Below are 16,324 nucleotides of genomic sequence, written 5' to 3'. Positions count from 1 at the left end.
TTTGGTTCCCATTGAATAAATATCTTTCTTATAATATGTCTGTTTCTCCTAAGAAATTCCCCATTTTAGATACTTTTAAGGAAAATTACAAGTGGCTGTTATTTATCCCCCCGGTTTTCCCTTCAGTAACCAGTTCAAGAAGTTCCCTCAGATGACCTCATATCACCGGATGCTATTACACCGGGTAGCTGCCTATTTTGGGATGGACCACAATGTTGATCAAACTGGAAAAGCTGTCATTATCAACAAAACCAGTAACACAAGAATGTAAGGAAGGAAACCACAGATTGGGAAGACTTTCCTGGGATAGCCTCTGGGGTTGAAGAGGAAGGTTATAGGACAGGGGTGGGCAAACTTTTTGACTCGAGGGCCACGATGGGTTCTTAAACTGGACCGGAGGGCCGGAACGAAAGCATGGATGGAGTGTTTGTGTGAACTAATATAAATTCAAAGTAAGCATCATTACATAAAAGGGTACAGTCTTTTTTTTTTTTAGTTTTATTCATTTCAAACGGGCTGGATCCGTCCCTCGGGCTGTAGTTTGCCCACGGCTGTTCTAGAGGCACTGATGTTTTGTGAAGACTGGCCCCTGGCCTCTCTTCACCTTTGCTGATAGGACAGATATAACTTTGGAGGAAGACAAGTTGTAGATGTATAAAGAACAGACCCTGAGGATTTCATTACACCTTATGTGACTTTTTGAATGCCTGACTCCAGAAATCCCCTGAATGGGAGTGTGGAATTTAAGAGACCTGTACTAGGAGGTCTGCTTCCTAACAAAAGGGCTTTTTCCTTCCTTCCTTCCACATTTTTCTCCCAATCCCAGCCCTGAACAGAGGTTCTCAGAACATATAAAGGATGAGAAAAATACAGAATTTCAACCGAGATTCATTCTCAAGAGAGATGATGCCAGTATGGACCGAGATGATAACCAGGTAAAGAATGGAAAGGGGTGGGTGTAGAGAGAGATTGCAGTAAGAGAAACTGGGAGGGCAGAAGAATTTTTGTGGGGTGGAGAACACTTGAAATATGGAAAAATGTATTGAGCTATACTGAGTTGGCTTTGGCTTAATGTTGAGGATTGACTACACTTGTTGTGCTGAATGCCACCCTTTAGCCCAGAGAGACATGGTGCTGAGGTTTGCTGGGTTTTCTTATTTGGCCTGGAACTCCCTGGTTCTGCCACTGACTTCTAATTCCACATCATTTAGGGACAAAGCAAGTCCCTCCCTACTTCTGCCTTGATTCAGTTGATGACTTCATTCTTTTTTTCTTTAATAGTTAGGGATTTCTTTGGGAACCACTCAAAGCTACTTTATCCCACTTCCTCTCTTATCCTAGTTCAGGGCTAGCCTTGAACTGGCAAACCTGTGATCTGATTTACCCACATTTAAAGGTATTTCTGTTCCTTTTCTGCAAATTCTTTTCCCAAGTCCTTCCACCAAGGTGAGTGAGTTAATTTGGCTTTTGATGTTGGGAACCTCAGACAATATCCCCTTTTTGATCCACTCCTATAGGAATGAGAAGTGAACAGTCTGCCCCACCCTTTCCTTTATGGGCCTGGCTTCTCTGACTTTGAGCTCACCCTTTAGATAGCAAGTGATTATTTGGGGGTTAGTTTTCAAGCCACATGTAGAGTTTAGATCAGCCTATTTCTACTTGGCCTCCAAAGGAGGTTAGGTGGAGAACCAGGATTAAGGTTTGAAGAGCATGGTTGGATAGTGCCAATTTGAGTCTTGCTAATTAATGATAACTATAGTAATATCTTACCTCTAGAGTAAAAATTAGTTTCCGTATTATATTGTATCATCTTGAGACCAGGACTTTCCTGCTTGTTACTTGAGTATTTGAGGGAGTTTTTTTGAGAAAAGTACCATTATCTGTTGTGGACAAACATGCTGGGTCTGATTGAAAACAATGAAATATACAAAAAGACAAACAAATTTTAAAAAATAAGAAAGAGCCTTTCCATCCTGATGCCCTTCTCTCCATTTTCCTAAAACCTTTTTTCTGTGGATCAGGAATTATTCAGGCCTCAAGGCACATGAGTGGAATTTGTGCCTATTTTATCTCTCAGCTTCAGGCTTGATTCACAATAGGTTAGGCTCTGTGCACTTTCTGTCTGTGATACTAATAATAAACACTGTAATTGCTATTCTATTGGGTGTTTTTCCTGAACTAGATTCTGTTCCTAACACATATACATTATCTTTTAATCTCCACACCCCAGTGTAGATGGGGGTTATTAGCCCCACTTTAAATGTAAGAAAACTGAGGCTAAGAGATGTTATTTGCCTGAAGTGACGTTACTCAGCGGTGGCAGAGCTGAGATGCTGCCTGACCTCAAAGCCCATTATGTACTTTCTATTCTGCCACTGGTTTACTAGTACTAGAGGCTGAAGACAATATAGCGCCATAAAGTCCTGTGTCTTCTTGGAATGGGATTTGTAAAAAGACATGTAGTAGAATTTAGGTTCTTAAGATTAGTGAGAACTAAATCTAGTCAAAAGTTGATACTCCTGAAGGTATGCCTATCTCTGGAGATTGGTGAAGATGGGGAAAGTCAGCCTAGAGCAGCAGTCTTCTTGGTTGTTTCATCTAAAGTTTCTAAAGCCTCTGAATTGAAGGTCAGAATCTTATAACCTGATGACATTCATTTGATGGGTTACCTCCCTCAGAGCTCCTTGCCTTCAAGAGCAGCATGGGAAAGGACACTCTATAACACCCTAGCCAAGATAGTGCTCATAACTCACAGGCCAAGAGAGGAAAAGACAGTGTTGGAGAGTTGGGTGGTAGACAGCCAGAGGTGGTGATCTGCTCAGCCATCCCTCTAGTCACCTCACTACATTTCTCAGAGGATGTAAGGTTCCCTATCCACCATTTTCTTCTTTTCCCTTCCTATCGCTCTCTCTCCCCTCCTCCCACCTTATCTTGTCTATTCCTTTCTCTGTCCATCCTTCTTTCTGTTCTCTTCACCCTTTCTTTCTCTACCTCATTGTGTTGCTCTGTTCTCTTACTTCTCTATTTCTGTAATTTCTCTCTCCCTCCCTCCAGGAGTTACAGTTAAGATGAGAAAAAAATTCTTAAGCATTGAGTTTAGCTTTACCTTTGGGATTTTGTTTCCAAAGCCCTCTTTGCCGAGCTGTGTGCAACTTGGATCTTCAGGACATGGCATTCATTAGTGACTAAAGAAGGGATAATATCAGATGTTAGATCTGTAAAACTCTTTTCTACATTCAGCTCTGCTAAATGCATGTTTCTTCTCCCTCTCTAGCTTCCTCCTATCCCTTGCTTTCCCTTCAGAGCAATGTTGTTTATTCCCTCAGCTGTTCTCTTGATCCTTACTGACTGGAGAGTACCTGAATACTATAAGGAAGCAACCCAATCCTCATAAATAGTTGTTGTTCTTGATACTCTGGGGGTGGGGGTGGGGAGATGGAGAGGCCCCAACCATCCAGAAAACCTGATCTCCCAAACTGCATGGTCAGATGTACCCAGTGAAACCTGTCCAACACTGGAAATTTTAGTGCTTTTTTTTCCCCCTTTTTTTTTTTTTTTTTTTTTTTTGATGGCAACTATAAACTCTCCCGGTTTCTCTTCCTTGCTGGTGTGCAGTGAGCTTGCAGTACGAGGAGAACTTAACTAGCTTAATTCTGCTCATCGATCTAGATCAGAGTTCCATTGCAGGATGGAAGGAGGAGCAAGTCACTAAAAGAGAGAGAGGAGGAATATCAAAGGGTCCGAGAGAGAATATTTGCCCGAGAGGTAAGTGTAGCTTCTGAGAGATGTCAGCCCATAGCTTTTAGCTCTTAATCTTTGGAACTGTGAATGGAATGAACCCTCCATAAATGTGTTGTTGTTGTTGTTTTTTAACCAAAATCAGCCAGCCCCAGATTTGATCTCTAAAATTAAATGTGGCTTGTTAGGAAGCTGCAGAGTTTCATTTATATTATTTTTTAATACATTCTGCTGTATGGCATACAAAGAGAACAAATGGAGTGGCTGAATTTGGTGGATATGATTAGACTGAAAATAGAAATGGTTTTGTCAGGGCTTATGGAAGGGCTCTGAATCTTGCCTGTCAAACCCTCCTCCCACTTACCCTCTCTCACTTCCACTATCCATTTTAGGCATCTTTGCTTCTAAGTGGAAGACTTAGTGTCCACACAGCCTATACATTTTATCTTGTTTGGCTAGCCTCATTTTTAGGATATGTTGGTGATTGTTAGAGCACAGATCTGTCATCTATTCTCTGAGCTCCACATTCCATATTCACAGAAGGTACCACTCACTAGTCCCTCCAGTCTCTACCTGAACAGAAAGTTTCTTTCTTCCTATATTTCTTAACTTGCTTCTTAGAATAGGACTGGCTATTTGGGCCAAAAGCCAGCATGAGTCACTTTAGGCAACTTTATTCTTAAGAGTTGTGAGCCAAATCAAATATACTTGATATTCCTGTATCTGGTGACCTTTGCCTACCAGACTGAAGAGAAATATAGCAGAAATTCAGGAAAGGCCATAGATAGGCAAGAGGGGAACAAATCTCCAGAAAATGTAGGATCCAGAAAGCAGCACCATCTTACATTCAAATTAGCAAACAAAAGAGGAAAACCAGCTTCCCTTCATTGTCAAAACATAGCTAGTTATAATCAATATACTTAGATGGACACTACTCTCCTCCCATTTCCCCACTCTCCCCTCCGCCAAGAAGAATACACACACACACACACACACACACACACACACACACACACACACACACACCTTTCCATCATCACAGCTCAGAAAAATATTGTCTCCAACTTCAAGAAAACTGAACTCCTCTATGAACTTGTTCCATTGTCTCAGGAGACCCACGTGTTCGAAGGATCCTCTTTACTGGGGACAGATATAGGACAAACCTTCTGGCCCAAGGTCCAAAAAGAAGGAATCTTCTTACCTTCTTACCAATCAGGATAATTGGGTAATCCTCAAAGAGGATGCTGTAACCTTTACCTGCAAACCAATTGGGTGGAATGAAAAGAGATCATTTGTACATGGCTGTGGCTGGTCGTGACCCTAAATTGTGACAGAGCAGGTTGGTGAATGATAATAGCAAACATTTATATAGTGTTTACTATCTTTCAGACACTCTCTTAGCACTCCGCATAAATTATTTAATCCTCATACTAGGTTTTATTATTTTCCTCATTTTATAAATGTGGGACTGAGGCAGAGAGAGGTTAACTAACCTAAGATCACACCACTAGTTAGTAAAAGCTGGTGTTTTAATTCAGGTGGCCACGCTTGAGTCCATGCTCTTAACCCCTAAAGTAAACTACCTCTCAGTAGTTTGCTCTGCTCTGAGCTCTTTAGATTAAGAAGTACCAGTGACATCATAGCATAGCAAACTGTGATGTGTACCTCTGCTTCACTGACACATGGAAAATGACTGTCCCACCATGCCAGTATATTAGCAAAGCCACAGCTATTCTGAAAGTACAAGCAACTTTTAATAGGGTATTGGGGCTAATTATGAACAACACTGGAATATGTCTACCTACATATTCCATATGAACAACACTAGAATATATCTACCTACCTTGCGGATTTATCACTTTCATTTCAGCACTTCCTACATCTTGCTGTAGGTAGAGGCATCAGGAATCTCAGAAGGTGTAGACAAAGAAAAATGGCCAAAGTCCACCATATTCCAAAGATTCCCATGTGGAGAGGAACCTGGCCAGTCAAAGGGAGATGATTAAGGGTGGAGTTGAGGAAAAGGCAGGCCAAAAAAAAGAGAAGTGGCACGAAGGGTATTTGGATGGAAATGCTGATGCTGCAGCCTTCTCTGGAGCCTGAGCTGTGTATTGGGAAAACTGCCCCATATAGGCTCTGCTCTGTGTGGAGCCCACTCTGCTCAATACTCTTGGTACCTTTTTCTAAGGGTTGGGAGTCCACTATAAAGCTTACTTCACTCAGCTCAGTGGCTTTCTCAGGAAATATCCCCAAAAGGAATGTTTCAGGCTTTTAATTTTCTCATTTTTCTAGGCTCTAAAAAGTACCTGCTTCCCCAATTCTTACTCTCATTGGGTCTCAGGTCAGAATGTCTTTCATTTTGGCCAGTGTAGAGGACAGAAATGGAATAATCATTGAGGATGATTTCCAAAAAACGAAATTTCTTTCTCTTGTCTCCCTTTTTCCTTTCTTTGAACACATTCTTTAGGACAAGCACACCAATTATTATGCTCACTTTACCTCTAGAGAGAATAAATTTAGAGCTTAAAAAGGAAATAATAGTTAGGTTAATACTTTCCTCTTCCTCCTTTCCATACTCCTACCTTTATCAACCTCTCTTTTTAAACACTCTGGGAAGGCTAAAAATGCTCAATGCTCTTTCCCATTAAAGGTGAGAAGTCAGATTGGGTGCGTGGGTGTGGGTCATCCTGTCCCTGCTCCCTCTCTCCCTGTTGGGGGGTGAGCTTGGTTTGAGGACCTTGGGTATTCATAGCATCATGGACACCCTTTTCGGTTATGCCATGCTGTTTTCTTATAAGTTATTTTCCGTTTTCTCCCCCTCACCTAGACTGGCCAGAACGGATATCTAAATGACATCAGGTTAGTACCACTTAGCATGTTCTCTGCTTCTCATTGAGCTTTCCAGTGAGGTTAATATAATCCTGTAATGATGCTTTTCTTTGATGTTAACCAACAGACTCTCCAAAGAAGCCTTTTCTTCTAGCTCTCACAAGAGAAGGCAGATTTTTAGGTACTTCTGTGTAATCTATATCTTTCCTTGTTTTTGTTTTTATTTGTTTGTTTTGTTTTGCTTTATTTTGTTTTGCTGTAATCTTTTCAGCGGAGTGAGTTTGCTCCATGCATGGCTGCTTGTGGAATAATTCAGTTTGTGGTTTTTGCAACATTGGATATTTGTCCCCATTAAAAAAACTAAAAAAACATGGCTTTTGCTCAATGACTTTATTTTTATTGTTGCTGATTTCATTTTAAGTCCTGGATAGGTGGTGAAGGGGACCAAATAGTTATATTATATGGGATAGGTACTGTTTCTTCCCAGAAATTTGCTGGAATTGGGCATTTTTGGAGGAGTTCAACATATTAAGGTAAAAGAATGGATGTCTTTTAAGCTACCTTTTCTGAATCTGTGAAATGATATGAAGAGCTTATTTCTGACCCAGCATAGGGAATGTTTTGTATCTTTAAGAAAGAATAGTACTAACACATATACATACAAACACCTCTGTCTTTGTAGTTCTCTCTTTGGAACAATGTGTAATGGGTAAGATGACCCACTTCTGAGGCCCAAGAAGAACCTCAGAAAGGACTGTCTGCCTTAGGAGGTCTTTAGAGCATGTCCTTTATGTGATTGTTCATGACTTGCTCTTAATTGTTGGCGAAAGCTGCTGTACTAACTTCTCCAGTATCTAATATTCTCCATTTTCCACAAAGCAATCATAAGAACCTCCCTTTTATTTCAGTCTCTCCATTCCACCCCAGAAGATTACTAAAGGTGGTGATGAGAGAAGAGCTACTTTAGGACCCTATCCTGGCACCAACTCATTTTAAATATATTCTTCCCATTTACTGTAGAAAAACTGTAGAGCACAATATTTAATACCAGGATTCAGGTCTAATCCTTTCCAAAGGGCTTCTGTCTTTTTGAATCCTAAGCTTGATAGGACCTGACTAACTCAGATTAGTTAGAGCTCTCATCCCCAGTACTTCAGTTGTCCCTTCCGGGTTTTCCTTTCTAAAGTTAGTTAAGCCATCTGAAGGTTGGGATAGAGAGATTTTCCATTCTTGGGATGAAGGATTTATCTTCCTTTCCATATCTTTGAACTTTTTTTCGTAGACTATCCCAACCTTATGTCCATATGAAAGCCCCAGGTAGAAAGGGCTCTGCATTTGTGGTGGTGGTTGAGATAGAGTCCCCCTTTTTAAAAAATAAATAAGTTCCTGTTCCATATTGTACACTTCAGTCAGAATTCATGCCAGAATACCTATAATAAACAGGAGTTTTAAACTAACTTCTATGTGTGACTTTGTGCACAGTGCTTGACAGTTGCTAAAGTACACTAGCTGATTCAGTTCTCTCACTGTCCTGATTTGATAAACTGGTTTACATGAAAGAAAACAAAAGCAGAAACATTTAAGTGACCAACCCACGTTTTCATGGCTACTAGTAGCAAAACTGGAACTGACTCTTTGTCCAGTGTACTTTTTATCATACCACACCAGCTCTCTACAAGCATCACTCCTTCCTATCTGAGTATTGTTCCATTCAGAGCCCTAATTCAGACTTACTGCTAAGAATGATGCCCTTATTAGTGCTGCGAAGCATCAAACTATATCAAACTATGCAGATAACTAGAGGCCTGGTGCACAAAATTTGTGCACGGGTAGGGTCCTAGGCCTGGCCGGCAATCAGGGCTGATCAGTTTCCCCGCCTCCTCCTTCCCTCGCTCCCTCAGCGCCCCGCCGCTGCTGCTGGTCGCCTGCCATGTTCCACGCCACCCCCTTGTGGTCAGCGCACTTCATAGCGAACTCCCGGTCAAACTCTCAAGGGGACAATTTGCATATTAGCCTTTTATTATATAGGATAGCTTGAAGGATCTAGTTAGCAGGTGCAGCTTTCTCCTATCCAGACCTCTTTTATGATGCTGCTTTCCATACTGAATTTTGATTAAAAATCTAGGTCATTTAAATGCAGCTCCATGAACTCTTAAGGGGGTACTTCATTCTCTATTTGGGTTCTAGTTCAGAACTCTAATGATTAGAAGCTGATCTTCTCTAACTGCTTTATACCTTTATTCCCAAGTTTGTGAAATAAATACTGATATACCAGATTTCCTCATCCACAATTGGCAATAACTATGGCAGCTTCCCAATCCTTTGAAAGATTCTATTGCACTGATAAATAAGCCACAATGAGGGTTACTGATATTTTTGCCACCTCTTCCACAAACTTCTCTTCCCACTTCTTAGACACAATAAACTGGACTTTTCACGGCACTGAATCTACTTGTAAAAACTAAGTCAGCTCTGATTTTACAGGAGTATAAAGTGTGAATTTTCTCTGTTCTTCACCCTTCTCTCTAACACACAATCCAATCCAATGCTCAGGATTGAGTTTGGTAGTTTTCCCTCACTGTTTTATTTTTAGTAAAGTGGAAAGACTTGACTAGATGTTGGGTGTAGTCGTAGGGAAGGAAAACTGATCTCTTTCCTGACCAAGACTCAACTTAGGTCCTTTAACTCTCAGGTTAGTCAGAAGATGATCAGATGAGCCACATTTTGAGAACTTGGCCATCACTATCTTGGGGGAGGAAACTGGATGAGTACAGAAGTGCTGCCACTTCGGCTCAAGCTTCCCAGGGTGTTTGGTTTAAAGTTGACTCATTCACTGTCCTTTGGTAGAAAAAGTAAGTGGCAGAATTTTTCTAATAGATAGTACTGTGTTTGATTTAGGTATAAAAGGCCATTAAGATTTTTGCAAAATTTAAGCTCTAATGTCTAGTAAGCAGCCTCATCCATTGCTACTGCTGTATTCCATTACCCCAGAAAACACACACATCTTTATTGAGTCCTCTCAGTAGACTTGCCTTTGTTCATTTAGATGGAGCTATTGGCTCTCACTTGAGGTCTGGAGATTCCCTGATTTATACGTCTTTCTTATTTCCCATTCTACTTTGACATCCCCAAGAAAAAGGGATAAAGTTTTGGAGAACGAGGAATATTTTCTAGCCCTCTATTCTAATGATATAGAGAGTAGTTTACTACTACTCTCTATAAATTACTTGGAATTCAGAGAAGAATTAGTATGTCGCTAACCAGCTGTGCCAGTGTGTTGTTAGCCCACCATGACTGGCTTAGCTAAACAGCTAAACTAGTGACTCAGGCAAATATTTTGCCCATTTTCTCTATAGTTCCTTTGGAACAGGTAGTCTATAAAGAAAGGTATTGTCTTTAATATTACCCCCTTAAGAAAAATACCTTTCATCCTAGCCGGTTTCCTCAGTGGTTAGTGTATTGGCCCTCAGACTGAAGGGTCTCAGATTAGATTCCCGTCAGGGCATGTATCTTGGTTGCAAGCTCAACCCCCAGCCCTGGTCGTGGCACATGTGGGAGGCAACCAATCGATGTGTTTCTCTCACATCAATGTTTCTCTGCTTCTCCCCCTCCCTTCCATTCTCTCTAAAAATTAATGGAGAAAGAAAAATACCTTTCTATAGTAGAATAACTGTGAGCCTTGTGTCTTTGAAACTAAGGGGATTGGGAGGGGGTTTTCTACTTACCTTAGGTAGAATGATGGTGAAAAGGATGGAGCTCAAGCTACTATGAGTTTTGCTCAATTGCTCCCCAGTATACATACCAAAATCTTTGTAATTGTTGTCATTTGATTTCCTTAGATTATCAGTTGTTGGGAATGGGAGATGTGAAAGGAAAACCCCTCGTTCTTGGTTGCTTATTGAATAAGAAGTGGTAAGAGCTCAACAAGACTTAGGTCTTTCAATCCAACCCTATCTATCTTGAGTATAGCACTTCATAGACACAAGCATATATCATCAGGATAACCCTGATATTTCTAGAGCAAAATAAGAGAGGATGAATCCCTTTTCTCCATAGCCTTGCACCTTGCCTAGGGCAGCAGGGTTATTTACATGGAGGCAACTAGGCACAGTCCATCCTCTGCTGCTTGCCATCCTGGGTCCCAAGAGCATATTTGCTTGATCATGCCAAAGACTTCAGTCCTTAGAGACCCTGGAACCAATTGTTCCCCGATGCTAACACAGAACTTCCACAAAACAGGTTAGGTCAATTCCAGACTATCAGACTGAGTTTTCCAGAGTGCCCCTTTAGTCCACTATACTCTTCCCACCCCAGAAACAGTGGTCATAAGAAACACCTCTGCCCAGCCGGCATGGCTCAGTGGTTGAACATCCACCTATGAACCAGGAGGTCACGGTTCGATTTCTGGTCAGGGCACATGCCCGTATTGCAGGCTCGATCCCCAGTGGGGGGTGTGAAGGAGGCAGTGATCAATGATTCTCTCTCATCATTGATGTTTCTACCTCTCCCTCTCCTTTCCTCTCTGAAATCAATTTTAAAAATATATATTTTTTAAAATGCCCTAGCCAGTTTGGCTCAGTGGACAGAGCATCAGCCCACGAACTGAAGGGTCCTGGGTTTAATAATGGCCAAGAGCATATACCTCGGTTGCAGGCTCAATCCCCGGCCCTCATTGGGCATATGCAGGAGGCAACCAATCAATGTGTCTCTCTCACATCAACGTTTCTCTGTCTTTTTCCTTCCCTTCCACTCTCTCTAAAAATCAATGGAAAAAATATCCTTGGGTGAGGATTAACAAAAAAAAGAAAGAAACACCTCTGCTGTCTTAGACACATTATGTGGAAGACCTGTTGTGGGATCTATCCATGTCATTGGCTACTCCTGCCTTCTAGCACATAACTTCTAGGAGTCCTTTTGTTTTAAGAACTCCCAGAAAGAGATGATACCCCTCTGCTCCCCACTATTTCCTGCATGTCTGGGGTCCCGCAGTGGGGAGCTGGGGGAAGAGACCACAGCCAATCTCAGCATCATGTGTGTGGTTCCCACCCACCTCTGGTCTGTTGTATTGAGTTGCCAGTGCGCTGTCTTCCAGATGTGCCCCACGCTCTTTGTTAATATACTGGGTATTGTTCTGTCTGCTCTCATCAACTCTTGGTGGGCCAGCCAACTAACAAGAAGTCAGTGTCCATCCTCTCCACAACCTCACCCCCTCTTTGTTATTGAAAGAATAGAAATGAACTCTCTCCTAGCCCTTCTGCAGAAGTGGTAGGTGGAGGGTGCTCTGATCACTGTGGTCTCTACAGGGGGAACCGTGAGGGGCTAAGCCGCACCTCGAGCAGCCGCCAGAGCAGCACAGACAGCGAACTCAAATCCCTGGAGCCACGGCCTTGGAGCAGCACGGACTCTGATGGCTCTGTTCGAAGCATGCGGCCCCCTGTCACCAAAGCCAGCAGTTTCAGCGGAATCTCTATCCTCACCCGGGGTGACAGCATTGGGAACAGTAAAGCTGGCAGTGCAGGAAGGATCTCCAGGCCAGGTACTACAGCTTCTCACCTGTGTCATGCTATAATTTTTTGCTTGTCGTTTGCAAAAAATCACACTGATACTTTTTTTAAAATTTAAATTCTTTATTGTTTAAAGTATTACATATGTCTCCTTTTTTCCCTGTTGACCTCTCCCCAGCCCTGATACTTACTTTTAATAAAACACTTGTGCCAATATTGTGTCCTGGAAACCTAACACAGCCAGAGGAGGGGAACTTTGATTTCTTGAATTAATTCATTGTCCTTTTGAGTACTCTCTCTGATTTTCTTTCAGACCTTTTCTAATTGAACAAAACTGACTGGATTGGATTATTTGATCTGATTTCTGACTGAGGTGGGACATCCCTATAAGCCCAGGTTCAGGTCACATACTGAGATGAGAAGATAGCTGCTTTCATTCTGTGGCCTCTGAGATTATAAGGAGGGTCTGTAGAGCAGAGAATTTAGCTATTTATAATTCATTGGTGGCAGCCAATAGGCTAGGACTTAGAGAGGTACTTCTGTGGCTGCTTCTCTGGAGCTTGTCACTGAGAAAAGGAGCATGAGTTCCACCTGCCACCCCTGTAGCCACGCTTTAGCTCTTCTCATCTGCTGTGAATCCTTCTCCATCTATTCCTGTTGCACTCTTAGCAGAGGAATATTTAGCTCTTTATGCCCAGTGGAACTCTGTTCCACCATCCTCCTGCCTATGAAGAATTACCTGATTCTCATCCCAGAAGTTCTGTAGGTCTTATCCTCAGAAGATGTCAGTAGTGGTAAAGATTTTTGCCTCTGACTCTTGGGTCTCTGCTGCCCTTCTCTGATACCTCCTTTCTAGTTCCACTGCCTCTGCCTTTATACAGGCCTTTATCTTCTCTTATTTAATTATGACACTAGCCCTCAAGTTGGTTTTCCGTCCTCAGCCCTTTTTATAGGCAATTTACCAATCTGTAACATAGATCTAATCAAATCACTCCGCTCTTAAAAACATTCATGTTTTTCCATTTCCTGCATAGTGAAATCTAAATTACTTATTATAGCATAACTTCCTGGCTCTAGTTTGCCATCTCAATCTCATTTCAAGATATCTATCTTTCTCTGACCCTCCAACGATTTCTTGAATATGACATTAGCTTTGTCTTCTCTCAGTCTTATAAACCTTCTATTCATCCTTCAAAACTATCTCTCCTGCCACTTCCTCTTTAAACCCTTCCCTTTGCCAGAACCGGTTTGGCTCAATGGATAGAGCGTCGGCCTGCGGACTCAAGGGTCCCGGGTTCGATTCTGGTCAAGGGCATGTACCTTGGTTGCGGGCACATCCCCAGTGGGGGGCGTGCAGGAGGCAGCTGATCAATGTTTCTGGCTCTCTATCCCTCTCCCTTCCTCTCTGTAAAAAATCAATAAAATATAAAAAATAAATAAATAAATAAACCCTTCCCTTTAACCCTTCCAGGAGTTATTGCTTCCTCATCTTTGCTTTCGTACAATTATGTTTGTATCAGTGATGCAGTCCTTATCCTTATGAGATTATAATCATTGTGTGGGTGTTCATCTTTTGTCAGGAGATCCTGTGCTGCTTAAGGGCAAAGACTGTGTTCCCTTTGTTTTAGTGTACTCAGTTCATTATACAATGCCTGACACATAGTAGATATTCATTAAAACTATTTTGTGTGAATGCATGCATGACTTGGAGAGCCTGGAAATGGGGAAAATAGATGAAGGTTGTGAGTATTTGTGTGAGTATTTGTGGAGAGGCAAGGCTGCCTTCTCAGCAACTTTTGTGAGATGCTGAAAGTTGAGAAGAAATCAAAGAGAAAACAAGTCTCTTAAAGGACTAGGAATCTGTACCTTCCCAGGAAATAAACATTTATGTTTGCAAATATCTAATCATGATGGACAGATTCTAGGCACTTCGGGGGAGGTGACTTAGCCTCACATTTTGTTCAATTCTAAAACCAAACATTGACAGTCAAGGTGGTTACTGTCCCTAGGGAACAGAAACGTGCTAAGATGAGGACTCCCATCATCAGGACAGCTGAAATGCATCCGTGCTAATACGTGTATCTTCCCAAGACAGTTGGGGAAATGGACAGGAGAGTGAGGAGAAACAGCAAAGAAAGACTAGGGCCCTGCAGCTGGGCCCTCCAGGGGTGGTATGTTCATGATTTGCACTTACAGCTCTTGGTGGGTCTCCTCTTTGCCTTAGGTATGGCTCTAGGTGCCCCAGAAGTGTGCAACCAGGTCACCTCATCCCAGTCTGTCCGGAGCCTTCTCCCTTGTACTGCCCAGCAACAGCAGCAGCAGCAGCAGCAACTTCCTGCTCTTCCACCCACGTCTCAGCAACAGCCACCCTTGAATAATCACATGATCTCACAGGTGAGTCACTGCTCAGTGCCAGATCCCCCTTTGCTCAGATTCAAGCAAGCTCTGGAAGGACAGTCATGTCTCTTGTGCTGTGGGTGGTAGGAAAGATCTGTTTTTGGAGACATGCCACTCTCTCCCCCATTTCTCATTTGTTAGTTTTCAGAAGAGAAGAGTAAGGATGAAGTTTTGGCCAAAGTGCTCTTCGTAGTGTCAGTCTGGGAGATTTTTGCTTTACATATTTCTTCCTCTTCCTCCTGAAAATTGTCAGTGGGATCTCTTACCCCATTCCACATTTCTGCTATACCCCATCTCTCAGTATATCCTGTATAATTAACAAGGTCATTTTGCTTACTATATTTATATATGGAGTTTAAAAGGACCATAGCTCCCACCATAGTCTGACTGAATGTACTCATGTGACTATTGACCCATAAACATATATTTATGTGTTGGTGTTAGGGGGAAAGGAAATAACACTCAAGACCCCTGCAATACCTATATCATAAAGCACACCCCCCCACACACAATATTTTCTGTTTTCCATGCCATAAAAGAGCTCCTCTTCCTCCTTCTGTTGCTGGATGGGTAGATGTTGGTACCAACTAGGGTGTAAGTGAAGTTTTACTTCTATGGGGACCATCCAAGCCATCAGCATAAGAGTTAAAACTTATTCTAAATGGAATCTCAGTATTCTAGGTTTAAAAGTCTCCTTAATAACCTGAGGAGAGCTGCTCTGAGCTCTTCATGATTAGAGCCCATGCTTTATCCCAAAGTGTTCACTGGTAGTCAGGAATCCCATGTCTGTACTCTGTTACGCTGTAATTAAAATTCTTATTACAGGCTCCCTTGTCTCCCTGTTTAGTTAGTCCCACTTGACCTAAAATATATCTCTTCCATAGGTACAAGAAACAAATTCCAAGCACTCATACCCCAGGAAACTAGAGTGGAAAGACCCCAGAATGGCCCAGTACTACCCCATTCAAATACTGTGAAATGAAACTTCATAAAGAACAGTGAAGATCTAGGAAACCCTGCTTTGTGTTTTAATGTAACCCACATGCAGATCATTCTAGTCCTTCATATTAGTCCCTAAATCAGTTTCTCTATAATCCTGACTTACTTTCTTCTAATACCGTGTACCTCAATAAATCTCATATATATATAATTGATTTCAGAGAGGAAGGGAGAGAGAGAGAGAAAAATATCAGTGATGAGAGAGAATCATTGATCAGCTGCCTCCTGCATGCCCCACATTGGGGATCAAGCCCTCAACCCAGGCATATGCCCTGACTGGGAATTGAGCCATGACCCTCCTGATTTATAAGTCGATGCTCAACCACTGAGCCACGCAGGCTGGGCTCTGTGTCTTAACTCAGATCTATAAGTGGGTAAACTCTGTGCTCCTCTCTCTGGCTATCTTCTGTGTATGTATGTTTCACTTTTTTAGGAGCCCAGTTTTTTGGGGGTTTTGTTTGTTTATTTTCTAAAATGTGTGGATTTTAATATAGTCTTGCTCCCTTTTTTCCCCTCTTAGTTTTCCATCTGCCTCCTCCTTCTATCCATAGCTAGAAACAGACAGCAAGAATAGAACAGAAATAGAAAGGTAAAGAGGATAACAATTTTGGACTGAAAAAAATCTAATAATAGACAAACATGGTAATTGACCATACCTTCGCTACGCCTCCCATTGGCTAATCAGCACGATATGCAAATTAACCACCAACGAAGATGGTGGCTAATTTGCATACTGCAGGCAGATCCCGCTGCGCCGCCCCGCCTGGGGCTGGCAGCAGCGCGATCCCTAGCCTCTGGCTGCCCCAGCACGAGATCCTGGCCTGCTGTGTGCAGCCCAGGGAGGGCGACAGCGCGAT

The 16,324-nt window shown here is 42.2% G+C and overlaps 1 protein-coding gene across 1 annotated transcript in view; it reads left to right on the top strand.

Annotated features, from left to right (window-relative positions):
* The window catches only part of R3HDM2 (R3H domain containing 2), a 57,663-nt gene that overhangs the window by 26,049 nt on the left and 15,290 nt on the right, over nt 1-16,324 (top strand). The window contains exons 9-15 of the mRNA XM_014550070.1: nt 127-267; nt 827-935; nt 3,670-3,765; nt 6,566-6,597; nt 6,695-6,748; nt 11,871-12,103; nt 14,296-14,465. Of these exons, the coding sequence (XP_014405556.1) occupies nt 127-267; nt 827-935; nt 3,670-3,765; nt 6,566-6,597; nt 6,695-6,748; nt 11,871-12,103; nt 14,296-14,465 (835 nt within the window). The remainder of the gene's footprint in view (nt 1-126; nt 268-826; nt 936-3,669; nt 3,766-6,565; nt 6,598-6,694; nt 6,749-11,870; nt 12,104-14,295; nt 14,466-16,324) is intronic.

This window comes from Myotis brandtii, unplaced genomic scaffold (genome assembly GCF_000412655.1).
Source record: "Myotis brandtii unplaced genomic scaffold, ASM41265v1 scaffold581, whole genome shotgun sequence".
Classification (NCBI taxonomy): domain Eukaryota; kingdom Metazoa; phylum Chordata; class Mammalia; order Chiroptera; family Vespertilionidae; genus Myotis; species Myotis brandtii.
Note: the sequence above shows the minus strand (reverse complement) of the source record. Positions and strands in the feature narration are given on the sequence as shown.